The 26822-nt window shown below is 41.9% G+C and overlaps 1 protein-coding gene across 1 annotated transcript; it reads left to right on the top strand.

The window, feature by feature from the left end:
- Nucleotides 1-862: 862 nt before the first annotated feature.
- On the top strand, nucleotides 863-26614 carry HAL (histidine ammonia-lyase). The gene is made up of 20 exons (XM_053258295.1): nucleotides 863-1158; nucleotides 2557-2617; nucleotides 4566-4593; nucleotides 5890-5964; nucleotides 6332-6404; nucleotides 6525-6591; nucleotides 6857-6894; nucleotides 6980-7105; nucleotides 8388-8527; nucleotides 10932-10979; nucleotides 13878-14025; nucleotides 16228-16323; nucleotides 16968-17026; nucleotides 18255-18335; nucleotides 19224-19289; nucleotides 19379-19544; nucleotides 21148-21282; nucleotides 22757-22865; nucleotides 22972-23041; nucleotides 24813-26614. Exons 1-20 carry the CDS (start codon nucleotides 912-914, stop codon nucleotides 24969-24971), a joined length of 1992 nt encoding a protein of 663 aa, XP_053114270.1. The 5' UTR covers nucleotides 863-911; the 3' UTR covers nucleotides 24972-26614.
- Nucleotides 26615-26822: the final 208 nt, after the last annotated feature.

Raw genomic sequence — 26822 nt, 5'->3', positions numbered from 1 at the left:
GTATTGAAGGAGTTACACTGGCTGTTGGTATGTTTCCGGGCAAAATACAAGGTGTTAGTTATAACCTATAAAGCCCTAAACAGCTTGGGCCCTGAGTATTTAAGAGAACGTCTTCTTTATTATGAACCTCACCGCCCATTGAGATAATCAGGAGAGGTCCATCTGCATTTGCCACCAGTTCTTCTGGTGGCTACTCAGGGACGGGCCTTCTCCGTTGCTGCCCCGAGGCTTTGGAATGCACTCCCTAGTGAAATAAGAGCCTCCCCATCTCTGACAACTTTTAAAAAGTCTTTAAAGACGCATATCTTCACCCAGACTTTTAACTGATATTGTTTTGTTTTAATGTTGTTTTTAGAATATTGTTTTTTAAAAATTGTGTTTTAAATTTCTTGCTTTTAATTTTTTTTTTTAATTAATGTTTTACTTTTTAATCTTGTTGTAAATCGCCCAGAGATGTAAGTTTTGGGCGGTATAAAAATGTTTTAAATAAATAAATATTGTGTACCCATTATTGCCTTCACTGAATACCTGGAATCACTTAGTTCAGCCAATTGTTCTTTCAAATAGTTTAAAGTTTTTAAAACAGAATAAAAAGGATTGCAATCTTCCTAGATCTACAGAGTTCAGCCAGTTATGTTTAAATTCTGTATTCTGGCTTGTCCATTGTTTTCGTTACTGGTAGAGGGAGGTGTGTCCTCTGTGGATAGTTTTTCATTTGATACTTGGTTAAATACACATGCTGATTTATTTGCAGAACTAGGGGAAACTCGAGGTGGATGGGTGGGTAGATTTTTGGTGTTTTCTGATTGGGACAGTGGAATTCAGTCAAATATTGTATTCTGCAGAATGCACACCAGCTGGGTTCTCATCCTAACATTCAGTGGAGGGATACCCTTATACAGAATACAAGTATGCCAAGGTACACAGTACATGTCAGAGGGGAATGGCTTGCTGTGCCCTGCCAAACTGGCACAAACACAGTGAGGTGGCTGGGAAAAGAAGCCGTTAGGCGTTATATGAAAAACAAGCCTGATAATGGAGGATTTGCTTCTGTGGAAGAAGTTGAATTTTACGTCCGTCGTTGCAAAGGCCTTGGATTGCTGGATCATGATGATACTTTGGAGGTTGCCCTCGAGGACAATGAATTTGTGGAAGTTGGTAAGTAAACTGCAAACTGCTGGCACTGAAGTTGCTGTGCTTGCATATAGTAATGGAGAAGTTTAAAAAAGGGAAATATACAACTTCAAAATGGCAGGAAATGATTCAAACTTCTTGAGCTGGTGGTCAGGGAAGTCTCATGTGAACCCTTTCCAAAGCTATAGGACTTATGTGCAAGATTTCAGCCATATATATTTCCAAAATACATTTTGAAGAGCATTTTACAAGGAATCCTAAGAAAAGTATTTGCATTTCCCATAGAAAAAACTTCCAGAGATATAACCATGTTACTTCATTGTAGCAATAACAACAAATAATCCTGCCGACAAACATTAACAAATGTATTGGCACATAGCCTAATACATCAAGGAATGTGTTATTCTTTAAGATGTCACATGATGCATTGCTGGTTTTGCATTTTGTATGTTTGTAGATTGAAAGAACAAGCCACGTCAGTCAGAATAGACTGTATTTACCTGAATCCAAGACTAGTATAACATTTTTTCCAAGTTCTTTTATTTTAGAATTGGGAGGGGGGTTGTCTTAAATTCAAAGTCTTCACCCTTTCAGGTAAATATAGTATAACCTGTACTTGACCTCTATTTTATGAAGTTCATCTTAAATTTTGGTAAACATGGTACATGGGATTTAAGCTAGCTATGTACTGTTTACTATGCTATATTAACCTTTAATGCCCTGGACTAATCAAAGTACAAGAAAATGCATTTCCTTGCACTTCATCCATTGTTACCTTGCCCATTCCCTCCCCCTTGTTCTGCCAGGGCTGTCCAAAGAGCCCTGATGGGGTGTGGGACCTGAGGCATATCAGACAGTGGGTGGGTGGGGGGGCGGTTTCCAGTTAATGGGGGTTAAAAGTCTCCCTGCTTGCCCTGCCCTTAGGATAGTCCTGTTCTCACCCCCCTGTAATCATACTTTAGATTATAAGGTCCCTCAAGCAGTGACTTGACCTTTTGGCTTGCTGCAAAGTACGCGCTACATTGAAAGTATGTGCATACATGCACACATGGTTTATATCTGGAGATGTTAGGGAGGGAAGCTGGAACATAGATGCTCTTCCCAAAGTGGCTCCATCCCCTGAGGGGAATATCTTACAGTGCTCACACATCAATTCTTCCATTCATATGCAACCAGGGCAGACCCTGCTCAGCTAAGGGGACCATGCTTGCTATCACAAGACCAGCTCTTCTCTATAAGAACCAGGGCAAGTATGGGAGATATGGGGGCAGAAAAGAGGATTAGGTGCGAAGGAGTTAAATTGCTTAGCAAAATCCATTCCAATTGTTTAAGTGGCAGCTGATCAACACGACTACTGTGACAATAGTACTGAGTGGAGACTGAATATCCATGTTGCTTGTTTCCCTTTCTTCTTTCTTCCAGTAATTCAAGGAGATGTAATGTCTCCAGACTTCATTCCATCACAGCCAGAAGGAGCCTATTTGTATCCTTATTAAAAATTCAGCAATAGTCTGTGGCTTTTCTTTCGTCTTAAAGCAGGGGCATTGCTAGGTATTTAAACGTACCTAGGACCTAAAGGGCTTGGCTCAGACCCACAACTGGAAAACGTGTGTGTGTGTGTGTGTGTGTGTGTGTGTACTTAGTACCCTCACCAAAAGAAAGCAACCACTAAAGGAAACAGATCCAGGGAGAGCAAGCTGAAGATACTTATAAGCTGCAGTCTTATACACGTTCACCTGGAAATAAACCCATTGAATTCAGTTGGGCTTACTTTGTAGGGGAGAACTTGAATCAAGCCCTGATTTATTTAGCAAAGAAGCCCAGTTTGATGAGAACAAAGTTCATAGAGGAGATCTGGAGACAATTGTTTACAGGCTAAAACAAGTAGACGTTTATTTAAAGAAGATACAAACTTAGATAGAAAGCCTGCACCGTATATTAGCTACCTCATGGGAGAAGGAAGAAAAAAGAACAGAGAGAGCTCAGAAGAGGGGAGTGTCCTAAGTGTATAAGTCTACCAATAACAGAAGAGTTAGAGCAGAGATGGAAGAGTACTGAGAGAACAAGGGGGCAGTCCTAACCCTTCTACTTCCCCTCCTAATGGCCCTAGTAGACAATAGGAATTATTGGTGTTGAGAGAGTCTATGCCTATGAAGTCTCTTCTCCAACATACTTCTGAGTAGGCATGTTTATGCTTGCATACTACCATTTTAAACACATATAAACGGATATATAAAGAGAGCACTAAATGAATATTTCTAGGAAGAATGAGCTGAAGATACTTTTTCTTTAAAGCAGCCTGGTCCTCACTCTGTCATCTTCCACAAAGGGTTGCCTTTGCAGTCTCTCATCCTCACTCCTCTGCCTGTAAATGGTGATGGTGGTGGCAAGCTCAGTGTGTTCCCTCCCTTTCCACCATGGTGATGGAAGGGGACAGAAGAAAAAGGCACCACTGTTGCATTCAGCATCACATGGAAGCACTGCAGGAACTTCCTGCTTGAGCTGGAAGCGCAATAAGGAGGCTGCTACCTGTTGCCATCACATTGTGGAATGCCTGCCGAGAATGCAGATGTCATGCAGTGTGCATGGCAGGAGGTTGTTAGGACTAAGAGTGTGACCAGCTTCTCAGGCAGGACTCGGGTACTAAACAATTGATCCGGGACATGTGTCCTAGTGACTCATGCTGCCAATGCCCCTGCTTTTAAAGGTCTAGCACAGGGTTTCTTAACCTTGGGCCCGCAGATGTTGTCGGACTACAACTCCCATCATCCTCGGACACAACGGCCATGTCTGGGGATGATGGGAGTTGTAGTCCAACAACATCTGGAGGCCCAAGGTTAAGAAATCCTGGTCTAGCACATTGGACCAGTGTTCCCTGTAAAAGGGATTCCCAGATGTTGTTGATTACAACTCCAAGAATCCCAAGCTGCAGTGGCCTTTGGCTAGGGATTATGGGAGCTGTAGTCAACATCTGGAAATTCCTCTTACAGGGAACACTGCATTGGATCAGTTTGGACTATACCAATGTCGCGCAAACAATTAGGAAGGGGATACACTGCGAGCATCATGCATGCCCTGGAGCCCTCCCAGAACATCCTTTTATCATGTTGGTGGTGAGGAGCTGTTCATCTGAACAGCACCTCTACATGTGCTCCAAATAGCAAATAGATGTTTCAACAAATGTTCAGAGTGCATGTAGAAGTGCTATTCAGGTGCGCACACACGCGCGCGTGCACACACACACAAATATGATAAAGGGATTCACCAGGGAGGTGTCGGGACATCTGCTCTCTCAGCGCATCCCTGTCCTAATCATGTGGGTAGGGACAGTATCATCCAAACTGTCCCATTGTCCCTCCGAGCTGTTCTCCAAATTGTTAAACCATGTGGAAATCAGCTCACAATATATATTTCCCTATGTGTTGTTTCAGATATAGTAAATATCGAGAACCAGTCCAGGTATGGATCATCTATTATATATTTTGAAGAATTTGTTTGTACAAAATAAAATCATACTTTACAATGACCTACAATATCAAATTTTGCATACACAATCCTGCCACTTAAATTAACTTAATGTACTATTTTCCACACCAGAATATGCTCAGGGAAAAGTTTGATTTGTTTTTGTATTGTTAAAGAATAAATTCTGAATATAATAATATTTTAAGTGTTATCGTTCTGAGCAGATTTTCAATGCTCAACAATCAGATCACTAATCCAAAACAACATCATAACCAAGAAATGCAGATCTTTCTCAGATCCAAATTTACTGTGTTTTAAATTTACCATATGGTGATTATTAAATAAAATAACTAATGCTTGAAATTGAAATCATACAAACTTCAAACTGCTCTTTTATTTCCATTTTGCAAGCACATTGATTAAAAGATTATATTACATATTTTGAATATCTTGAACTTTCCTATAAGTGAAATCAATGCAAAATGACTCTGCCCAGTCAAAAACGGGCCTCACCTACTGGTTTATTATATTAAATAGTACTAAAAAAGAATTCTAGTCAGGGGCGTAACTACTCTTAGGCAAGGGGAGGCAGCTGCCTGGGGGCCCCCACACCTCGAGGGGCCCCCCAGAGGCAAGTCACATGACTATATATTGTGAAGTGTGTGTGTGTGTATCAGTGAGGGGCCCATTTTAAAATTTTGTCTCTGGGCCCACTCCAACCTTGTTATGCCCCTGATTCTAGTGTTCTAGCATTTTCAGTTCTATAGTACTATGTGCAGTAAATTCACTTAATTTCAAATACAAAAATTCAGCATTTAACTATGATAGCTCTCATAAGCAGTTCTGTTATCAAAAGAAAGATAAAGTGTGCTGTTGTCTTGAAGTAATTCTGACCATCACTACTGTTTCCACATGTTGAATTTGGTTAAAAGTATTGGGCAGCACCTGGACTTGGTTAGTCATGAATAAACACCATTAAAATTAATGGAATGTAAATTAGTCGTGATTCAGCTAGCCTGGATGCTGCCCATTGCTTTGGATCCAAACTGTAGAGCTGGATTCAAAGAACTGTGAGTGGAAGGAATATAGTCATTATCAATGTTCAGTTAGTACCATCCTATAATAGGTAGTTTCTATAGCAGTTCTCATGTTTTTGCTTGTGCAAAATATTTTCTCACACTGCACAGGTGTAAGATGTAAAACAGCTCTTCTTTGAGCAGAAAGGCACTCTTTAGATCCAGCCCATATACTTCTTCATATCTCCTGCTCTAACCCAATTCTTTCGTACAGTATATTTCTTTAGATGGAAACTGTTTGACTACCGAGGATTTGGTCAATTTAGGAAAGGGGCTCTACAAGATCAAGGTGAGTATTTGGAAAAGGCAAACTTGAAATGTCATATTTTCCCTTCAGCAAATAACTTACTGAAATAAAGGAATAACAGTAACTACTACAGCTATGAATATTTATAACACTTTTCAACAAAAGTGCTCAAAGTAATTTGCATAGAAAAATACATTATAAATAGATAAGAAGATGGTTCCCTGTTCCAAAAGGGCTCACAGTATAAAAAGAAACATAAGGTAAACTCCTTCAACAGCCACAAGAGGGATGCTGTGCTGAGGTTAGAAAGAGACATTTGCTCTCCCCCTGCTAAATATAAGATAATTGCCACTTTAAAGGGTGCCTCTGCTAATTTACTAGGAATAAATGTGGGCAATTTTATTTCCAGCTTACGCCTGAGGCTGAAGCTAAAGTCAGAGCATCAAGAGATGTCATTGAAAGCATCATAAAAGAACAGAGAGGTAGCCTTTTATACCTTGGAGAAGGTGGCTTGGAATTCAGTATGTGGAAACATGATGGTAGATGTTAAGGTTCTTCATTTTCATTAAACTACAGCATTCATTTTATTATGCTTCTTTCAGTTGTCTATGGAATCAGCACAGGCTTTGGAAACTTTGCAAAAATATTTATTCCCAACAATAAGCTAGAGTAAGTATCCTATGCTTCTTTTTACAGTGAAAAAACATAGCTTCTTTTTACAGTGAAAAAACATTTTTTATGTGAAAAACATAGCCAGGTTTGTGATTATTGTCAGATCCCATAAGTAAAGGTTCTTTTTGTTTTCTTTGCTTAGTTTTTAGAAATAAACTTTAGAAATTTTGTGTGTGTGTGTGTGTGTGTATATATATATATATAGAGAGAGAGAGAGAGAGAGAGAGAGAATCAACTAATGATGTGTTCTTTTCTCTCTGAGGGAGCTTCAAGTGAATTTAATTCGGTCACATTCTGCAGGTAAAGAAAAGTTTATTTTTAGCTATTTTTCTGCAATCGTTATAAGCAACGCTGATAACCTTGAGGTGGTGGTTTATAATTGCAGGTGTTGGGAAGCCTTTGATCCCAGAGAGAGCTCGGATGCTTCTAGCTCTAAGGATCAATGTCCTAGCAAAAGGATACAGTGGGATTTCACTAGAAACTCTTCAGCAAGCAATTGAAATGTTTAATGGTAAGAGAATCGGTGATGTGCTAGATTCTCAGTGTTCAATTTTTGGTGCAAAAACAGAGCAGGGGCAGTGCAAGAGGAGAAGCCTACAACCCTATGTGTACATACCTGAGAGTATCCCCATTGAAATGGATAGGGCTTACTCTTGTGTATGTATGCATGGGATCAGGATGTCAGGGATGACATCATTATTTATGTTTTTAGCTTTCTTTTTAAAGAATAGGAGAGGGAGAGAGAAGGAGAGAGAAAAATAGGAGTTACAAAGATGCAAGAGAATTTGGAAGGTGCAGCTACTCTCACAAAGTTGCACTGCCTCTTCCTTTGCCTATACAATGCATACAAGAGCCTTGTCTTCCCTGTGCCATTCAGTCACCCTAAAGAGGAAGGACAAAAAGGAGCACTCATGTCAAAAGATTAAAACCAAGTCCTGTATTGCAGTTTGGGATTAAGGTGAGCCCTCGGTATGAAAAGGCTGAAGGCTGCTTATGAAGCTGCTGCTGGTGAATTTTGCGGTACTGGTTGTCAATAATTAGGGCTGGAGAAGCTGGGTTAAAAGACACCAGGGCACTTTCCAGACTAGCTGCTCTTCAGCAGCAAAAGGCCTCCATTTGGGGAAGTTGCATTTGAAACGTAAACAGCAGGGGGAGCAGTCTCGCCGCAACTAACAACCTGAAATAACAGCAACTTTTTCACCCTGGATATACGACGTCCTAGCTCTATATTTATTTATTAGAAACATTTAATATACCGCCCACTCCGAAGACTCTGGGCGGTGTGCAAAAACTGACAGAGCAAGACAGCATTAAAATTACATTCTAAATTAAAAACTAAAGTAACTAACAAAAAGAAAAAACCAAATAGGTAAACTACAGGGTAAAAGCCTGGTGAAAAAGAAAAGTCTTCAGTAGAGATTTAAAAATCAATAAGGAAGGAGCTAAACGAATCTGAAGGGGAAGGGAGTTCCAGAGTTATATCACAGTGATTAAATTCAAAACAAGGCATTGGAAATGTGAACGGTACCCTGCTGTCTGCATAGGCACTGTGGTGTCATGACTCAGGAAGTGTGGAAGCACACTTCCGAGATCCAACGTGACCCCGCTGCAGGGTCTGGTCTGGAAAGCACCTAAGAGGTTGGCATAAGCCCCTCCTCCTCTTACTCACTGTAAGTAACGTTCAGGCTCATTGTCAAAGTATGAGCGGCATGGAGTAAACCATCTCAAAGAAACAAACTCTAATCAAATCTTGCTGTGGTCCCCCACCCCCACCCTACCCTCCTTTTTCTTAGTATCCTGCCTTCCCTACATTCCTGAGCAAGGCACTGTTGGAGCCAGTGGAGACTTAGCCCCACTTTCCCATCTTGCTCTGGGGCTCATTGGAGAAGGAAAGATGTGGTCGCCAAAGAGTGGATGGGCTGATGCAAAATATGTAAGGGCGAGATACACATATATAATGCTCTGCTGATCCCTTCTTGATCTGCTGTGATTGAATCATGCATGCCATGGAAATTGGGGCTAGGTGGGCAGAAGGGAAGGGAGATAATTTGTTTCAACCTGTGCAGTGGCTTCGTTATTCTTGTGCTTTTAATACCTGCGAGTACAGTGAGCGGCTGACATCCTGACTAACAAAAAGTGCTCGTGCTTCTAGGGGCTGGAGCAGGGGTGCTATGGGGGCATTCATGCCACTCCCTGTGTCCTGTGTGAGTGCAATTGTGTAAGAGTCTTCAGATTCCAGAGCTCTCCCCGTGCTGTGGGAAGGTTCTGCAAGTGCACAGACCACCCAGTGTCTACAAGCTCTTGTGCAACTGCGCTCATGCAGGGGGAGCTGTGTGAAGGCAGGGCTGCCATTGTGCATCGGAGACCCTCTAGAAGTGCGAGCATTTCTTGCTTCAGGATGTCATCCACAGGACAGGTGCTCTGATCACAATACTTCAATGGTGGGAGAAGATTTGTTCACTGCCATGACTTAGAATATGTATTAAGAGCGTCCTACAGCATCAGGCTTAGTCATGGTTTTTTCTTGTTTAGTTTTTTTCTTTTTTTTAATGATATCTAGCTGAAGTTATTTCTTTGGTAGACTTAGGATTACCCCCTTGTGGCTATATCCTTAACCATTTGTGCTGTAAAACTAATTCCACAGCATGAGACTTTAAAAAATCTGAGCACATACATATGTTATAGGTTATTTCCCTGAAACTTTCAGTACTATCACACTGGATGTATTAAGAACTGCAGAGTGAAGCACTAGAGTGGGCATGATTGTGTAGTGATAGTTTCCGAAATCTGCAGGGACTGAAAATAAAGAAGTTACAAGTTGCATTCTAGCTAGAAAATGCGTGATTCCGCCCCCCCCCCCCCGCCCCAATTGCTTGACAACAAAGATTATTAACAAGCTTCAGGCAAAGTGTGATAGTCACTTCCATATTAAAAAATGATTTTGCCTTTTATGGGGCAAAATGTAGGGGGCATTTTAATGAAATGCATGAGCCCAATCCCTGATTCCCCCTAATTTTAGCCAACTCAGAGTCCCCCTGTAACTTTCTAAAAATAGTATCTAAGAGGGCCAACACAAAAGGCAAGGGAGCTGGAGCCCCTCTTCCCTGCAGTTTGAGCACCACTACAACATTGCACTGAGTACCATTAGAACACTAGTTAATCGGGAATGGAGAGGCTGTGCCAGTGATGGTCGAAGGAGAGCAGTCTGTGTATGAGAACAGTGCCACCCTGCATTGTTTCTTGAGGGTACCTAGTTTGATGCATGATCTCCAGCAGATGCTCTATATTCTTCAATCTGTAAAGTGTGCCGTCAAGTTGATTTTGACTCCTGGTGCCCCACAGAGCCCTGTGGTTTTCTTTGGCAGAATACAGGAGAGGTTTACCATTGCCTCCTCCCCACGCAGTATGAGATGATGCCTTTCAGCGCCTTCCTATATCGCTGCTGCCCAATATAGGTGTTTCCCATAGTCTGGGGAACATACCAGCGGGGATTCGAACCGGCAACCTTCTGCTTGTTAGTCAAGCATTTCCCCTCTGTGCTCATACTATATTTCTACTAGTGTGAGCACTTGCCATTGTTTTAGTACAGTAGCAGCTGTAGGTTTAATAGACTCATGGCACCCCCATCTACAAGGCGGAGGATTTGTGTCATTTTTAGAAAGCATATTTCAGGGGGAAACTCCTGAAGCAGAAGTAATCTCACATAAAATATCATTCTCATGATTTTACAAAACGAACATAAATTAAGACTTGGGGAGTGTGCAATAGTGTCTGTTCATTCTTATGCCTCTGAGGCAATGCAGAGTTTTCCTATAGACATATTATGGCCCCATAATACCAAATCCTAAGCTAGAAGTGCTGCTGCCTGCCACTGAAAGTGTTTCAGGTTTTTAAAGTGCAGAAGTACTCTTCCCCTTGTGTATATATATGGAACTGAAATAACTCTAAAGTTCATTCAAAGGTAAAGGGTGCCATCAAGTCAGTTTTGACTCCTGGCACCCACAGAGCCCTGTGGTTGTCTTTGGTAGAATACAGGAGGGGTTTACCATTGCCTCCTCCCACACAGTGTGAGATGATGCCTTTCAGCATCTTCCTGTATCGCTGCTGCCCAATATAGTACCAGCGGAGATTCGAACTGGCAACCTTCTGCTTGTTAGTCAAGCATTTTCCCACTGCACCACTTAAGCTTGTTCAGTTTCTAGACTGCCCTTACAGAATAGCTCAGGGCGGTTATGTCTGTCGTTAGTGGCATAGTATTTATGGCTAGAAAACTGAAGAAAAATCAGTTCACAGAAAAGCCTTTCTCACAAATAGATGTTGTTTATACTACTTTATAGGTGCTGGAAGCTCATGGACTGAAACCTGTCACCTTGAAGGCAAAGGAGGTAATAAAGTGCATGTTTGTCTCCTGCTCTCAGCACTAGGCCAGGATACCGATTATAAGCCAGGCTGAGAATGAGTTTTTGTAATGGATCCATAATAGATGTTGTTGTGTGTTAACATATGGGCTAGCATATTGCCTGGACGTTTTTCTCCTCCAGAATGGTGGTGTGTGTTCACATATTGGCCAAATTTACCCTGAAGTCTCTGTGAGCTATCATGGAGCACACAAAATTTGGGTTTTTCATTGCACGTTAGAGTGTAGTTTATATCTGGGGGTGGGGATGAAATCTCTTTTTTTGTGTCAGTTTTTTTTTTTTAGCAAGTTATAACTCGCAGTAGAGCCTTGTAGAAAACCCGCAGTAAAGCCTACTGTCTGGGAAAGCTCCTGGTGTACAGGCAGTCCTTGACTTAAGATGTTCTGTGTTATGATGAATGACACCTAAGACGTGTGTAAATTACCACCTTCCTTCCACTTTACAACTGTATTTCTGTTGGGGTTGTGATTATTTAGCAAAGCACCAAGGAAGCTACCACTCCAGTGCAGAGTTCAGTTGTTGCAGCTATTTAAGTAACACCCATGGAGATCACTGTAGAGTCTCAACTAAATTGATGTATTGGTGAAGTACATTTGAGATAGGAAAGACCTATCCTATATATCAGCTACATAATGAATAGGGAGGGAGGGAGAGAGATGTTTCCATCTTCTCTCTAGGAGGAAAGGCAGAGGACTGACTCACTACAGGAAGTACCTGAGGAGTCAAAGCAGGGATCAGAGGCAAGCAGGGACAGGTAAGGAGACCCTCATTAACTACCTCTACTCCCAATGCCCCTAGTGGTCATTAGGATAGTTGGAGCAAAAGGTCAATGCACTGGAACTCCATCTCCAGCAATTTCAACTTTATAGCACTTGACCCAGGAGTGGGGGCCCTGCAAGATGGTTGCCGATGCATGAGCTAGAGGAGGATGTGGCAATAATGGCAGCTCAGGTTCACATTGTCATTGAGACTGGCAGTCTTGTGACAGTCGGTGCTGCATCTGACGCTGCAGGGGGACTGGCTGACTTTCTTATCCAAGAGGGTCCCCCCACTGCTGCTGCTTCAGCTTCTGCTGTGTTACGACAGTGTGAGGGAGACGGCCTTGTCCATTCCCAGCCCACATGCCACTTCCTGTCCACCCTCCTCCTTTCCCTGTCTAAGTGTTGCCCAGGAGGAGGAGATGCAGGTGAGCTACAGTTGCCTCCCTCCCTTCTGTGGAAAAGTGAGAAAGAGCCGGGAAGGGAGTGGGTGGCAATAAACCACTAAAAACAGCTCGGTTGTATAGCTCCATGTTTGTGACTGACACACCGCCACCTTTGACAGGAGCAGGGGAAAAATAGGTTTTTGACTTGTTCAGGGACAACCCCCCCTCCCCACTTTTAACATTGTTTTCTGTGGGAAAAACAGGGTCTGAGTTAAGACATTTCAGCTTAACAGTTTTCAGTAACCAATTGTGTTGTAAGTTTGAGGACTTCCTGTATAATTAGTCTGTCTGATCACTCTCATACCAGATGCCTTTGGTGCTGAAACTCTATTTATGTATTGGTCCATATATGGGTAGTGAAAGAGTTGCTTACACCGCTCAGTGGAAGATGTTTTGACCATTCCTAACTGACTTTATTATGCATATCGGCTGACATGTTGAGCAGCCATCCAATAAATAAATGAACACAACAAGGTTGCTTGACAAGCCACCCACGGCAATAAATGAGCATGGCAAGGTTGCCCTGAGCTCAGTTGAAGTCTTGTTGAGTAGCAAGTCAATTGGCTGGAGGGATATTTGCTAATTCCCCTTAGCTGTGTTATTGCTCTTCGATGTCTAGAATTATGTCCCCGAGGGCTGTACAACCTTCAAGAACATATTTCTGGAAGACAAAGAGCACTAATAAAGGCAGGGGGTGACCACATGTAACCCCCCCTCCCCCTTTATGTACTCTACTGCTCGACAGAAGTTTGGCTGAGCCTGGAATAACCTTGCTGTGCAGGGACTTAGTTCTCTTATCTGGGAGTGAATGGCTGCTCAATATGTTGGTCCCTATTCCCCAAAAGGCACTTTTACATTGTCTAAGCTCTAAAGTAAATATAATACTTGTTCTTTATATAGAGCTTCTCCTAAGTGCTCAGAACATTTTACTTTTTATTATCTCATGAATCCTTACCACAACACTATAAAGTAGACCACTATGTTTATTCCCATATTACTGATGAGAGGCTAAGGCAGAGAATATAGCTTGCCTATGTCTATGGTTACCCAATATATTCATGCCTAGGTTAATCATTTGCTTTGCAAACTACCACAAGATGTTGGTATGCAGCGGTATAGAAATGTAATGAATAAAAAATAAACGTTGACCTGGAACCAGATTTGATATTCTTGCCTGTTAATGAGACAGTGCCTGAAACTACATGTAGTAGTACATGTTTATATTTAGAAGAGGGAAAGCAATTGTCCTTATTCAGTTCAGCACAGCTTTCCTCTCAATGGCTGTCTCCCTTTTATTTCTTTTTGGACTGTGAGCCACTTTGCATCAGGAAGCCATTTTCTCATTCTTTTTGCTGTGTAAACTGCTTTGAAAACCTTAAGAGCTTTATAAATATTTTTTTTACAAAATATAATGAAGAGTGATTTTGAGCTGGGAAAGGACCATAGAGGAAAGGCTGAAGCATTCCATCTTTTGCATGCCCGTCTTCTGCTCCCCTGTAATCTACCCTAGGCTTCATCAGTTTGTTTGTTTTTAATGAAAGGAAGGAGAAAGAGTGGTGGGATTTCCACATAACATGTCATCTGAGTCAATGCAGGCTGAGACCTACACATCTGTATACAGAAAGAGTCCCTGAATCTCAACATTTGCTGTTTCTTTGAAGGGTCTGGCTCTTAACAATGGGACACAAATGATTACTTCTCTAGGATGTGAAGCTGTTGAAAGGGCCAGTGCAATTGCCAGACAAGCAGATGTCGTGGCAGCACTCACACTTGAAGTTCTGAAGGGCACAACAAGAGCCTTTGATTCTGGTTGGTATTGACTTTCTTAAGATCTCTAGCTCCTAGGCTGCTTTCACAAGACTGTAGATTTTATTTATTTATTGCATCTCCCAAATTTGTGTCATACTGACCTCCTATATGTTCGACTACAAACACAATCAGGTTCTCTGAAATACCAACCCCATCATTTACTAATATCTGACATATATACTGGATGTGAGCTTAAGTGCTATGCTTCTCTACAGCCAGAAGGGCAACTGGTGGCCACTATTATGTTGTGTATGATGCTATAATTCAGGTGTGGGTGTGTGTGTGTGTGTGTGTGAGAGAGAGAGAGAGAGAGAGAGAGAGAGAGAGAGAGAGAGAATGAATACGGTCATTGACCAGTCATTACAGTTTGCATAATACGTTTTCATTTTACAGAATTTTGGAGTTAATAGCACAAGCTTTACGCAATTTGCAAGCAATAAAACAAAACTTGGCTACATTAATAGAAATCAGAGGTTTAAAATTTGACAGCAGATATTACAGATAAAAAAGATCAGTGTGGCCAGGTATTTTCAGTCCACATCAGTTCAGAGGAACAGGGGGGGAAATGTGTGGCCCAGGTCATTTGCATTAAGTGCTGCACTTTAATGGACTAAACTGGGCATCATTTGCATATTCCACATTTGCCCTCTTTCACAAAGGTACCAGTGGTTCATTAGGATCCTACAGCAGCAAGAGCAGATCAGAACTGCCCATACTATGCTGCAGAACATGTGGGCCAGTATTAGGTGTGTTTAGTGTTTGAGAATAGTTCCTCTCTACTTTGTGCTGGTCAGACCTCATTTCAAATACTGCCCACATGTTCTGAAGCATAAATATGGACATTTCTGATCTGCTCATGCTGCTGTAGGCTCCTAATGAACCACTAATGCCCTTGTGCTTTTGTGAAAGAGGGCAAACACTTGAAGTAATGCAGCCCCTCAGAGCATCCTGGCTCCCCCTGTTGGATCCACTCCTGTCCAGAAGGGCTACTTATTAGATCATAAACACATCACTGACAGCCAAACCTTTGGAGTGCAGGTGCACCACTTGAAGTATTTGCACTCTTGTGCAAGACCACAGATAGTTAGTTAGGAGCCCACAACAGTGCAGGAGAATCAGAATTACCCACCTTACACTGTGGAGCATGGAGGCCACTATGTCAAGTTCTGGGCACTGCATTTCAAGAAAGATATTAACCCTATTCACACATTATGTTAAACACATATCCAGTCTTTGCATCATGTACACAGGTACAGATCTATACACAGGCACATTATTCACATGTTATGCTGAATGCAGGTACAGCAGTCTACTTCCTGTCTGTACCAGGAATTTGAGGGATCCGTACCCAAGTTCACTTTTAAAATGAACAGTCATTCACACAAAAGCGTGTGTGCATAGATATAACATATTGAGGCTATTCTCACAACCAGCAAAAATCAGGCTTGGAGAGCCTAGCCCGATTTTTGCTGGTCGTGTAAACCACCAAGTGGCTAACAAGCGGTTTACAAGCAGCTAACCTGCTTGAGCAGCCCTCCACTTAGCCCAGGTTAGCGGATCATGTGCTGCCACGGCAACTCATGAGTAGACCCCCGACCAGGAGGCTAAAAAGCAGACTCCCAGCTTGGGGGTCTCTCCAGCATGCCCTGCACACTCGCGCAGGGCATGCTGGAGCTTCCAGGGGCCGTGCGGCCCCCAATTCCCCCAGCCCCTGCCAGCTCCGTAACGGAGCTGGCAGTCGTGTGGGCGGCCAATCTGACTCCCCAGGGCTGTCTCCCAGCTCATCTGTGGGGAGAGCAGGCTAAGCCTGCTCTCCCCACTAATCCTCTCGAGGTGGGTCTCACTAATCATGAGATCCGCCTCCATGTCTGATTAGAGCTACTGATAAATTCAAACAGGGTCAGAGGAGGGCAACAAAGATGGCAAGGAGTCTGGAAATCAAGTCCTGTAAGGAATGGTTGAAGGACCTAGGTATGTTTAGCCTGGAGAAGAGAAGACTAAGGAGAGAAATGGTAACTGTCTTCAAATATCTGAAGGACTGTCACAGAGAAGGAGTTTTCAAACAGAGGTGGTATGGCCATTTGTCAGGCATGTTCCTGCATTGAGCAGGGGGTGGGACTAGAGGATTTCCAAGATCCCTTCCAACTCTAAAATTCTATTATTAGTAGAGAGGTATCACTTACGGTCTTTATTTTGAAACAGATATTCATTCATTGCGGCCACATCGTGGACAGATTGAAGTGGCTTTTCGATTCAGGGCCCTTCTAAACTCGGATCACCATCCTTCTGAAATAGCGGGTGAGTAACCATTTTGGGGAGAGGACAGTAGATATGTACTTGACATATTCACACTAAAAATAATCTACTACAGATTTCCTCAGACTCTCAGCTCTGCTTACTTTAAAAGATGCTATTTCTCAAATCTTGGGCATGATTCTGAATGTACAGAAACCAGAGGTCTTGAGCAATACACAGATACATATTCACTCTCCATCAGGCATTTGTATTCCCTCCCACCTTCTTTTCAGTTTACTCCCCCATTTCTTGCTAAAAAGTTAAATTTAATGGCGCGGAGATCCTTTTAATAGCCTTATATCTTATTTTTAAAGTATTTGTTTAACCTTCTTGCTCTACTGGTTTTGTTTTGTTGCTTTACAGTATAATTATATTTTAGTATTGTAAGCTGCTTTCAGACCACACCGGCAAAAGACATAAAACATCCTCAGTATAGGAATCAGAATGTATTAAACATATGCAAATTAGTATATAAATTCAAAATTTGATCGGGTGTGACCTGGATCTGCATTTGATAATATGCAAATCTCATCTTTGGTTTGGTACCAGAAAAGAACTAAGTCTTAAGTCTTATTTAAATTTATTTAAGTAATTTAAAATTATAAATGTGCTTTTTCAAACTTGTGGTGTCTTGTTGGTTTTTGTAGAATCTCATCGATTTTGTAAGAAAGTACAGGATGCATATACATTGCGTTGCTGTCCCCAGGTAAAACTAATTCTAAACTATTTCACACAATCATAGCCAAGATTAAATATTATAATTGTCGTCATTCGTACCACCAAAAACACATACTGTGAAAACATACCTAAGTGTATGACTCTGACATATGTCAAAACAGTGGTACATATGCTGGTAACCTCCAGACTTGACATCTTCAATGTACTCTATGTGGGGCTGCCTTTGTACGTAGTCTGGAAGCTTCAATTGGTACAGAATGTGGTGGCCAGGCTGGTCTCTGGGTCATCTTGGAGAGACCACATCACTCCTTTGTTACACTGGCTGCCAATTACAGTTACACTGGCTGCCAATAGGTTTCCGGGCAAAATACAAAGTGCTAGTCATAACTTATAAAGCCCTAAATGGCTTAGGCCCTGGGTATCTAAAAGAACATCTTCTTCATTGTGAGCCCCACTGCCCATTGAGGTCATCTGGAGAGATCTGTCTCCAGTTGCCACCAGCTCGGCTGGTGGCCGCACGGGGACGGGCTTTATCGGTTGCTGCCCTGAGACTGTGGAATGCGCTCCCTACTGAGATACGATCCTCCCCATCTCTGAACATTTTTAGAAAGCATTTGAAAACCCACCTAATCACCCAAGCTTTTTCAGTTCTTTAAAAAAATTAAGGTTTTAATTTGTGGATTATTTTTAAATTGTTAAATTGTTTTAAGTTTTTGTAAATATTGTAACTTGGTTTATGCTATTGTTAACCGCCCAGAGACGAAAGTTTGGAGCGGTGTACAAATTAAATAAATAAATAAATAAAAACCATTAAATGATTGCTTACTGTGTACCCTGCTTACCACTCAACAGTGTGGCGGATTGATGCTGCAGAAAAGGTATTGTGAATTGAATTGTATGGTGAAGCAATCAGCCCCAGGTGTTGGAATTCAATCCATGCCAATATGTTCATGTGGCAAGCACATCACCATTGTTTCCTTGTTGAGTACTTCTATACTGTACATGCATGGTGTGGGAACACTACAACTGTGCACCTCAAAAAAGATGGATATAGACCTTGCACGTGCTGTGAATCGACTAATTTCCATAAGGTGTGAGGCAGTATGAAGAAGGCATTCTGCTTGGCAAGCAGTGCTGGGAAGCATCTAAGCTGGGCAGCATACTTTCTTTAAGTAAAATGTAAAAATTTTATTCCAAATGTTAAAAGATTTTACCAAGAGGCATGAAATGTGGCTAATACTTGTTTTTTCTACTAGGTCCATGGTATCGTCAATGACACAATAGCTTTTGTAAAAGACATAATCACAACAGAAATTAATAGCGCAACAGACAATCCTGTATCCTTTCTTCTTTAATGATTCTGCTGCTCAAGAAAAATGGATGTTCCCCCCACCTTGAATACATTTTAATAAAAACTCCACATGGGCCTATACCATTGCCTTTGAGACACACAAACTGTTTGTCTCACCACATGGTTTGAGGGCATATGAGGCAGCCTTGTTGAAGTCTAGGTCTGCAAGACTAGGTCTACTCTGCTCAGTGCCTGGATGGGTGTCCCACTGGGAACCTCACATTCACTGTCAATTCCTTGATGAAGAATGATGGGATATGAATATTGAGGTTGCGTTCTCATGAAAACGGCAAGTGTGGTTAAAGACTTAACTGTGATCACCAAGCCCTGTGTGCTTCCATGGAGCATGAAGTGAAAACTCAGAATTTCTGGGCCATCCTAATCAAACTGTTGCAGTTAAACAGCAGTTAACTAGGATAGATAACTAAGATTTGATCCTACTTAAGTATCCCATTTAAATACAGTTTGACCATGATTGCCTGGAAATTCTGGGTTCTCATGTCATGTGCTCCAGGAGTACACAGGACTCAGTGATTGTGGTTAACTCTTTAACCACACTTGCCATGGTCTTGAACGTGACCTCAGAGGAGTTCTCCTGCATATCTTATCATTATGTGGAAAATATAATTCCCTAACGCAGGGGATACCAACCTGTGGTAATCCAGATGTTGCTAAACTACAAATCCCACTTTCCCATCTATAATTTATTGCAGCTGGGGATGATGGGAGTTGTAGTTCAGCAACATCTGGAGTACTGCAGGTTAGGAATTCTTGCCCAAATGTATGTATGTATCAATTCTTCCTGACTTTTGCTTTGATCATAGACTTCCTGAATGCTTCTCATTTATGCTAAAAACTTAACTTGTCTCTAAAGATGGTTTTTGCTGAGAGGAAGGAAACAATTTCTGGAGGAAACTTCCATGGAGAATACCCTGCCAAGGTAGTTCACAAATATTTTCTTCCCAAACATTTTACCTTTCAAAATTTAAGGATTTAAAAATCCAAATTTATCAAGTACCTCTCTTCCAGGCCCTAGACTATCTTGCCATTGGTGTCCATGAACTTGCTGCAATCAGCGAAAGGAGAATTGAACGACTCTGCAATGAAGACCTCAGTGGGTTGCAAGCATTTTTAGTTGCAGATGGAGGTTTGAACTCTGGGTTTATGATTGCACACTGCACTGCAGCATCGCTGGGTGAGTAAATAAAAGGCAAAGGGGGTGTCAAAGAGGGGCATACAGGTGAAACTCAGAAAATTAGAATATTGTGCAAAAGTCCATTAATTTCAGTAATGCAAATTAAAAGGTGAAACTGATATATGAGACAGACGCATTACATGCAAAGCGAGATAAGTCAAGCCTTAATTTGTTATAATTGTGATGATCATGGAGTACAGCTCATGAAAACCCCAAATCCACAATCTCAGAAAATTAGAATATTACATGGAACCAAGAAGACAAGGATTGAAGAATAGAACAATATCGGACCTCTGAAAAGTATAAGCATGCATATGTATTCAGTACTTGGTTTGGGCCCCTTTTGCAGCAATTACTGCCTCAATGCGGCATGGCATGGATGCTGTCAGCCTGTGGCACTGATGAGGTATTATGGAAGACCAGGATGCTTCATTAGCGGCCTTCAGCAATTCTGCATTGTTTGGTCTCATGTCTCTCATCCTTCTCTTGGCAATGCCCCATAGATTCTCTATGGGGTCAGGTCAGGCGAGTTTGCTGGCCAGTCAAGCACAGTACACTGTATACTTTTCAGAGGTCCGATATTGTTCTATTCTTCAATCCTTGTCTTCTTGGTTCCATGTAATATTCTAATTTTCTGAGATTGTGGATTTGGGGTTTTCATGAGCTGTATGCCATGATCATCACAATTATAACAAATTAAGGCTTGACTTATCTCGCTTTGCATGTAATGCGTCTGTCTCATATATCAGTTTCACCTTTTAATTTGCATTACTGAAATTAATGGACTTTTGCACAATATTCTAATTTTCCGAGTTTCACCTGTATAATGGAAATATATCATTATATGCCCTCGCTTCCCATTTCCCTGTGTGGTGAGAACTTCCAGGGGTGAAGTGCTACTCTGGGTTCTGGCTTCCTTTTGAAGGAAAAATCACTGGAGGCTTATGGTGCCTTTGTAACTCTCTTCTCTAGTCACAAGTCTGGTCAGAGCAGCAGATTTTCTCTTTGCATTTTCATCTCAGTTGTTTGAATATTACACTTCTGTGTACATGTGCAAATATATGTATGACTGCTATGGTTTGTATATATAAGTACCTTTGGCCACATTAATGTGTTTATGTCACTTGCCTATTATGCTTACTTCTTATTTACAAGGCCAGGATCCAATTATGTCTTCTGCTTGTTACAAGGATAATTTGTCCCTCCCGCCATAATATAATGTACATGGAAAAGAAATCTTTATCACAAGCTTTTGTTCTCCGCACACAAGCTCTTTTAGTTTTTTGTTTTGAAAGGCGGCTATTTTTAACACAGCCTCACACATGTCCTGCAGTAGCAAATGAAACTCAAATAGCCCTTTACCTTCTGCTCATAGCGCTTTGTATACCTCAGGCTCTGGACTGCAAGTTGATATTGCATTAACTGGACTTTTTAAAAAAGTGCCACATGAACTGTTCTCTATAAATTGCATAAACATATAAACATCTTAAGTGTTTAGATGAGGCTTCAGAGTCTTTGTTGAACATCGTGACCATAAAGTGTGCCATCATTTCCATGTGTGTTTACCTCTGAGCACAACTCTTATTCATACTGATTTTCACAGTATCTGAGAACAAAGCCTTGTGCCACCCCTCTTCTGTGGATTCTCTTTCAACCAGTGCTGCTCAAGAAGATCATGTATCCATGGGAGGATGGGCAGCAAGAAAAGCACTCAAAGTTATTGAGCATGTTGAACAAGGTAAAGTAAGAATATCAGTTTTGCACACACAATGATCCATAACAAGTTTCCTGTCAAGGCAGTCCAAAAAACATTCACCTGGGTGTGTCATATTAACTTAGATTAACGAAACTGTGGTTATTTATATCACTCATGCAAATATATTTAGGACTGGAATAGCAAGAATCCTAAATTACACCGTTCAAGAAATTCTGGTTCATTGCCTAGATTTTAAAACTATTATTTTCATATTCAGTATATTGGGCTAGTTCAGATGTCACCTGGAACCTGAGTTAAAAGTCTGGCTTTACACAACATCCATGTCTGTGGAGTTTGTTTCTGATTTAGGTTAAAACAAACCAAGATCAGTTGTGACATCTGAATTGATCTATCTTGGTTTATTCTAGTCGTTTATGTGAAACAAACCATGCTCCGTAACTCACTTTAAGACTTGGTTTCAGATCATGGTTTATTAAAACTAAGTAGATTGGAATAAACTGAGATTAGTAGGTTCAGATGTCATGACCAAACTTAACCTAAATTGGAAGCAGATACGCATGGGAATAGGGAGTACATGCTGCTGAGAGTCAGAGATGTGCATAGAGTCCAGTTTTAAGTGAGGTTTCACATTATGTCTGAACAAGCCCACTATAATCAGTGGCAATGCACCTATCAAATCCTTTTATTCTTCAGCAGTTACAGCTTCATGGGATTAAGCACACATACTGCAAATTTTTCACTTATTTATTAGATTTTTATACCACCTCACCCAGACAGCTCTAGTTAGTTCACATATATTAAAACAGATTTTTAAAAATGAATTAAAAACAGTTTAAAATCATTTCAGATCGTGGTTTAAAGACCAGGCTAAAAAGATAGGTTTTAAGGGCTCTTTTAAAAGCTGCTAAAACTCTTAAGTCTCTAATATCCTTGATGTGGGGTTAAAATAGATTGTTAGTACATCCAAGCAAGAGAGTTTTGATATAGAACCCAGTCCCACTCTGGTATCTTAATCATTCACTCACGTATTGCTGGAGACATGGTAAAGTGGCTACATGACCATGACCATTTCCCTGTCAGACTATTCAACTGATATTCTCCAAGTGCCGATTTGCTTTTGTCAAGTCTCCCTAAGATGGTATTTCCGTGTGATATTTCTAATACTATTTTTATACACTGCTTTTCAACAAAATGTGTTCAAAGTAGTTTACATAGAAAAAGAATAATAAGGGAGAAATTGTTCCCTATCTCCCCAAGGGCTCACAGTCTAAAAAAAACCACAGAGTGGACATCTTTAACAGCCACTGGGGGGATGCTGTGCTGGGAAAGAATAGGGCCAGTTGCTCCCCCCTGCTTAATATAAAGAGAATCACCACTTGGAAAAGTGTCTCTTTGACTGCTTAGCAGGGGTAACTGGACAAAGTTAGCAGGAATAATATCCTTAACTTCGTTAAATGATCCAGAATTCACCATTGTCTTTGTTTTTGTTCCCCAGTGTTGGCCATAGAACTCCTTGCAGCTTGCCAGGGCATTGAGTTTCTACGCCCCCTGAGAACAACAACCCCATTGGAGAAAGTCTATGACCTTGTGCGCTCTGTGGTCAGGTATGTCAAACACTTCTCCCAGAGATTACAATTTTTGAGAACATTGGCCAAACATTAACCATCACCACCACCAGGTTTCGGAGTTGTTCAACTTGTCTCCTTTTAGGCCTTGGATAAAAGATCGGTTCATGGCCCCAGACATTGAGGCAGCACACAGATTGCTTGTGGATCAGAAGGCAAGTGTTGACACTGGAAACTGATAAAATTTGATGAAGAAACTTTTAAAGAGTTATTTTGTGTATCTACTTCTCACATAATTATATTATCTTCAAATGCATGTCAACACAACCCATGAAAAATACTGCATGGAAACTTAATTTGTTCACAAGGAACCTGGGGAAATAGGCTGGAGGACCCTGTAGCTTTAGAACACTTCCTCTGAACCACAAATGTAGCTCCAAGTATGCAAGGAGTTGGGATGAGGAGCAGCCTACCATAAAGTGAGAGTATTAGCATGAGAAGATCTTGGCTAAGCAGGCAGACCATATGGAGTGCAGAGCTGAGACAAAAGAATGGGTCTGCATGAAGTCTGAGCTTCTGCCATGAAGCTTATACAATCCTGTCTTTGATCATTCAAGACTTGATCAGTTTTGAAAAAAAGAACACAGATCAACACATCAGTCATCTTAATAGTATTTGTATTGTGTCTAGGTATCCAATATATGTATCCAAATTCCTTTTGTGAGTTTTTGTGAATAACGAAGTACTGCTTTTCAACATCCTTTATCAGATATAAGTCCTGAGCATGTTCAGGGTGGGGAGGAACAACTACAGCAAAATGGCAGCTTCCCAGTTCTTTGGTTGCTGTCTGTCTGCAAAAGCTGGGCACTGTACCCACAAAATGCAGATACCTCCCACTCCCACTGCAAGATGAACAGTCAGTGTTGATCTTGTCTGGCAGAAGGAAGCCGCTCGCTACTCCTCTCGGCAGCATGGCTGCTTTACCCGCAGCCCCTCACTAGGAGGAGCACACAGGACCTGAGAGCTAGCTCCCATTGGCCCCTGCCATTTCCGGGGCAGGGCCAGAAGGAACGAGCCAGCAGCATGTCTGCGCCGGCATCGGTCCACCTCCGGCAAGCGAACCCTCCCTCCCATCCATTAGATATAGACTGGGCATTGGCTGGTCGCCATTTGGGGCCAGGCAGGAATTTTTTGGGTCTATACCTAATTGGCAGGTGGTGTGCACCATTTTTCGCCTGTCTCAGGCTATATCTACATTCCTGGTAGCTAGCTAGAGCATTAACTGGGGCGACTCTCACCATGTATGGGCAGGTACAGTGTGGTGGGGAGCAGCTAAGAAAATTGGTGTGGCACCTTAGGTAAGCTTTGTACATCAAGGAGGAGGGGCAGATCCCTTGAGGCTTGACAGATCAGGGATGCTGCGTAACTCTACCTCTCTGCAGGTGACATCCCTTCTGTATGGCTGGACAGCATCGGAGGGGTGGCGTTTGGTATTAGAGACCTGACCTTAGGTCGGTGAAGAAGGGCACCTCTGCTTTGAAGCGGAGGAGCGGCCTGGAGCTAAGGTACTAACACCATGGTCATTTAGGTGCTGGCGGCCCTGGACGTGACCCGCCTGCTAGGGACCGCACTGTAAGGGGGAGGAGAGCCAATCCCAGTTGATGTAACTAAGCCTCAATAAAATGACCAGTTCCTCCATAGCAAGGTCTCCGTGTCTCCTTGGGTCTGGGTGCAAGCTGCAGGCAGCAGGGTATGGAGGTACCAAGTATTGTCTGCAGATGGCTGCATATCAGTTTTCTTAAAGGAAAAAAACCGATCTCGATGTCCATAGGTTCTAATTCCGGCAGTCATATTGTATTTGTAAATAATCTGTACTACTTAAATTGCCACCCAACTTGTATATTATCTTTCAAGAGCATTGTGGACATTCAGTCTAATTGTCTTTGCCTTTGCTTCCGACTCTGTTCTTTTCCTTTTTACCTCTAGGTTTGGCAAGTAGCTGAACCATACATCGAGAAATACAGAATAGAACACATTCCTGAGTTCAGACCACCTTCCCCCACTGCTTTTTGCTTTGCAGTATCTGAAAGCACTTCAGACCACCACGACCACCATTACAAGGAGACAGAGACATATGCGGAATAATGAACAGAACTTTAGTAACTGTGTGTGCACACACAGAACCTCAGAACTTTAGTATTGAGTGCGTGTACTGTAGTTTTAAAGTCCCTTTACTTTGTCCTTTAGAATAAGAGAACTGATTCCATTTCAGGATATATGTATAGTATTGAGAATATACATTGGAAAAGTTTGAATATGTCACCAAAGGTTAACTCTGGAAAAAAGATTTGATGGAAGTTTATTTTTGCCTATAGCATGAAGAGACTGGATGGAAGAAAACAAGCATGTGTGGATATAATTCATTTTACAACTGTCAAGTTAGTCACATGAATATCGATTGAAATTTAGCCAAATAAAATTAGTTGATCTCTAATACTTTAGAAACTAAATAAATCTGAATCTGCAATCTTTACAGAGGCTCTAGCACCAGTCTTCTAAATACATTTCTGAAAGTGTTACTTGATTCTTTTTAATGAACTCAAATTCTAGGATTCTAAATAATTTATACTAGAAGGAGAAGGTCTGGGGAATGGGTTCTGCAGGAGCAGAAGTTAGTGCACAATCTGGTTGTGTCAAGTAAGCAGGTTGCAGAGCTTCTTTGCAAGGAAGACCCTGACAAGGAGATGCTCTGGACTCTCATGTATTCCTTCCTCTCTCTCATCTCCTTTTTATTCCTGTACTGATGCCTGAATATGTGGCTTGGAAACACACACCCATCCACACAACAGGAAGAGAACACTCCAAAAACAAGACAAGGAGCACTGATGTGGACACCTAGGGCTTGTGGCTCCTCATCAGACCTGGAGCTTTCCCAGACAGGCAGAAAGTGCCTGCCTGTCCCAATGGACAGCAACTTCCGAAAGTTAAGCTGTTTTAAACACACAACCAAAGTGCTTCTTTTTTAGAACGCATAAAATGCGCACTAACGGTGACTTGTCAGAAGCAACGCTGAAACTTGCCAGAGGCTGTGTGAACCTTCTGTTGCTGTCCTGACTCCACCACCACCACCACCACCACCACCATCCCACCTAAATGTTGTGAAGCTGCATTCAATCTGTTTGGAAAAGCTCCTGGAAGCAGGGGTTAGCATTATTGGACAGCTGCTGAGGGCCAAGAACCCTCAGAAGGGCCACTACTGATCCCTCTTAATGTCCACGGCCTTTGTGTGATGGTGGCAGAGTGACTTTCTCTTGGCGCCTACACAGGTTGCAGGGAGCCTGTGTCTGCAAAATTGATAGCTTTTACTGAAGTGTGACTAAATTTGATGCCATCTGCTGTTTTAGAGGAGAGAGATCGGAATAAGCTGTACCTTGAGCATACCTGCCCCTGTGTCCAAAGGTCTAATAAATATTATGCAGTGCCCAGTGTACAAGAGAGAAAGGGAATCGCATCTAGGGCTTAGATTGTCAGCCATTTATGCAGTGATTTGTTTGCTACGTGGACAAGAAAAATATGTAACTGCAGAAACTAACCACTGCAGATATAAAATGACTAAGGGAACTTTCTGAAAAATATTCATCATATTGTGGGGATTCTGAATTTTAAGTTATAGTTTCTTACATTTTATTTGAGCCTGTGTGACATTTTACTTGTATTTTGTATAATTTGTGTTTGTATTACTGGTTTGCTACGGTTAGATAACAAATAAAATCTGAGTTTATACCATTCTTTCTGTAGTAGCCGACCCGCACAGAGCATCTGTGCATTCTTCAGGGCCGGCTGTTCTCCCCTCCCTACCGCCCCACTCTCTTGCCCACTCTCTTGCCCTCCCTCCTCCCCCGCCCAGCTCCACGGCTGGGCCCGCCGCCGCCTGTCTCCGCACTTGCCTCGCCGGGCCGCCGCTTGTCTCCTGGGTGCGCCTCAGCCAATCAGGCG

The sequence above is a fragment of the Hemicordylus capensis genome, chromosome 5 (assembly GCF_027244095.1).
Source record: "Hemicordylus capensis ecotype Gifberg chromosome 5, rHemCap1.1.pri, whole genome shotgun sequence".
NCBI lineage: Eukaryota > Metazoa > Chordata > Lepidosauria > Squamata > Cordylidae > Hemicordylus > Hemicordylus capensis.
The sequence above is the reverse complement of the archived record's forward strand: the minus strand, read 5'-3'. Positions and strand labels throughout refer to the sequence as shown.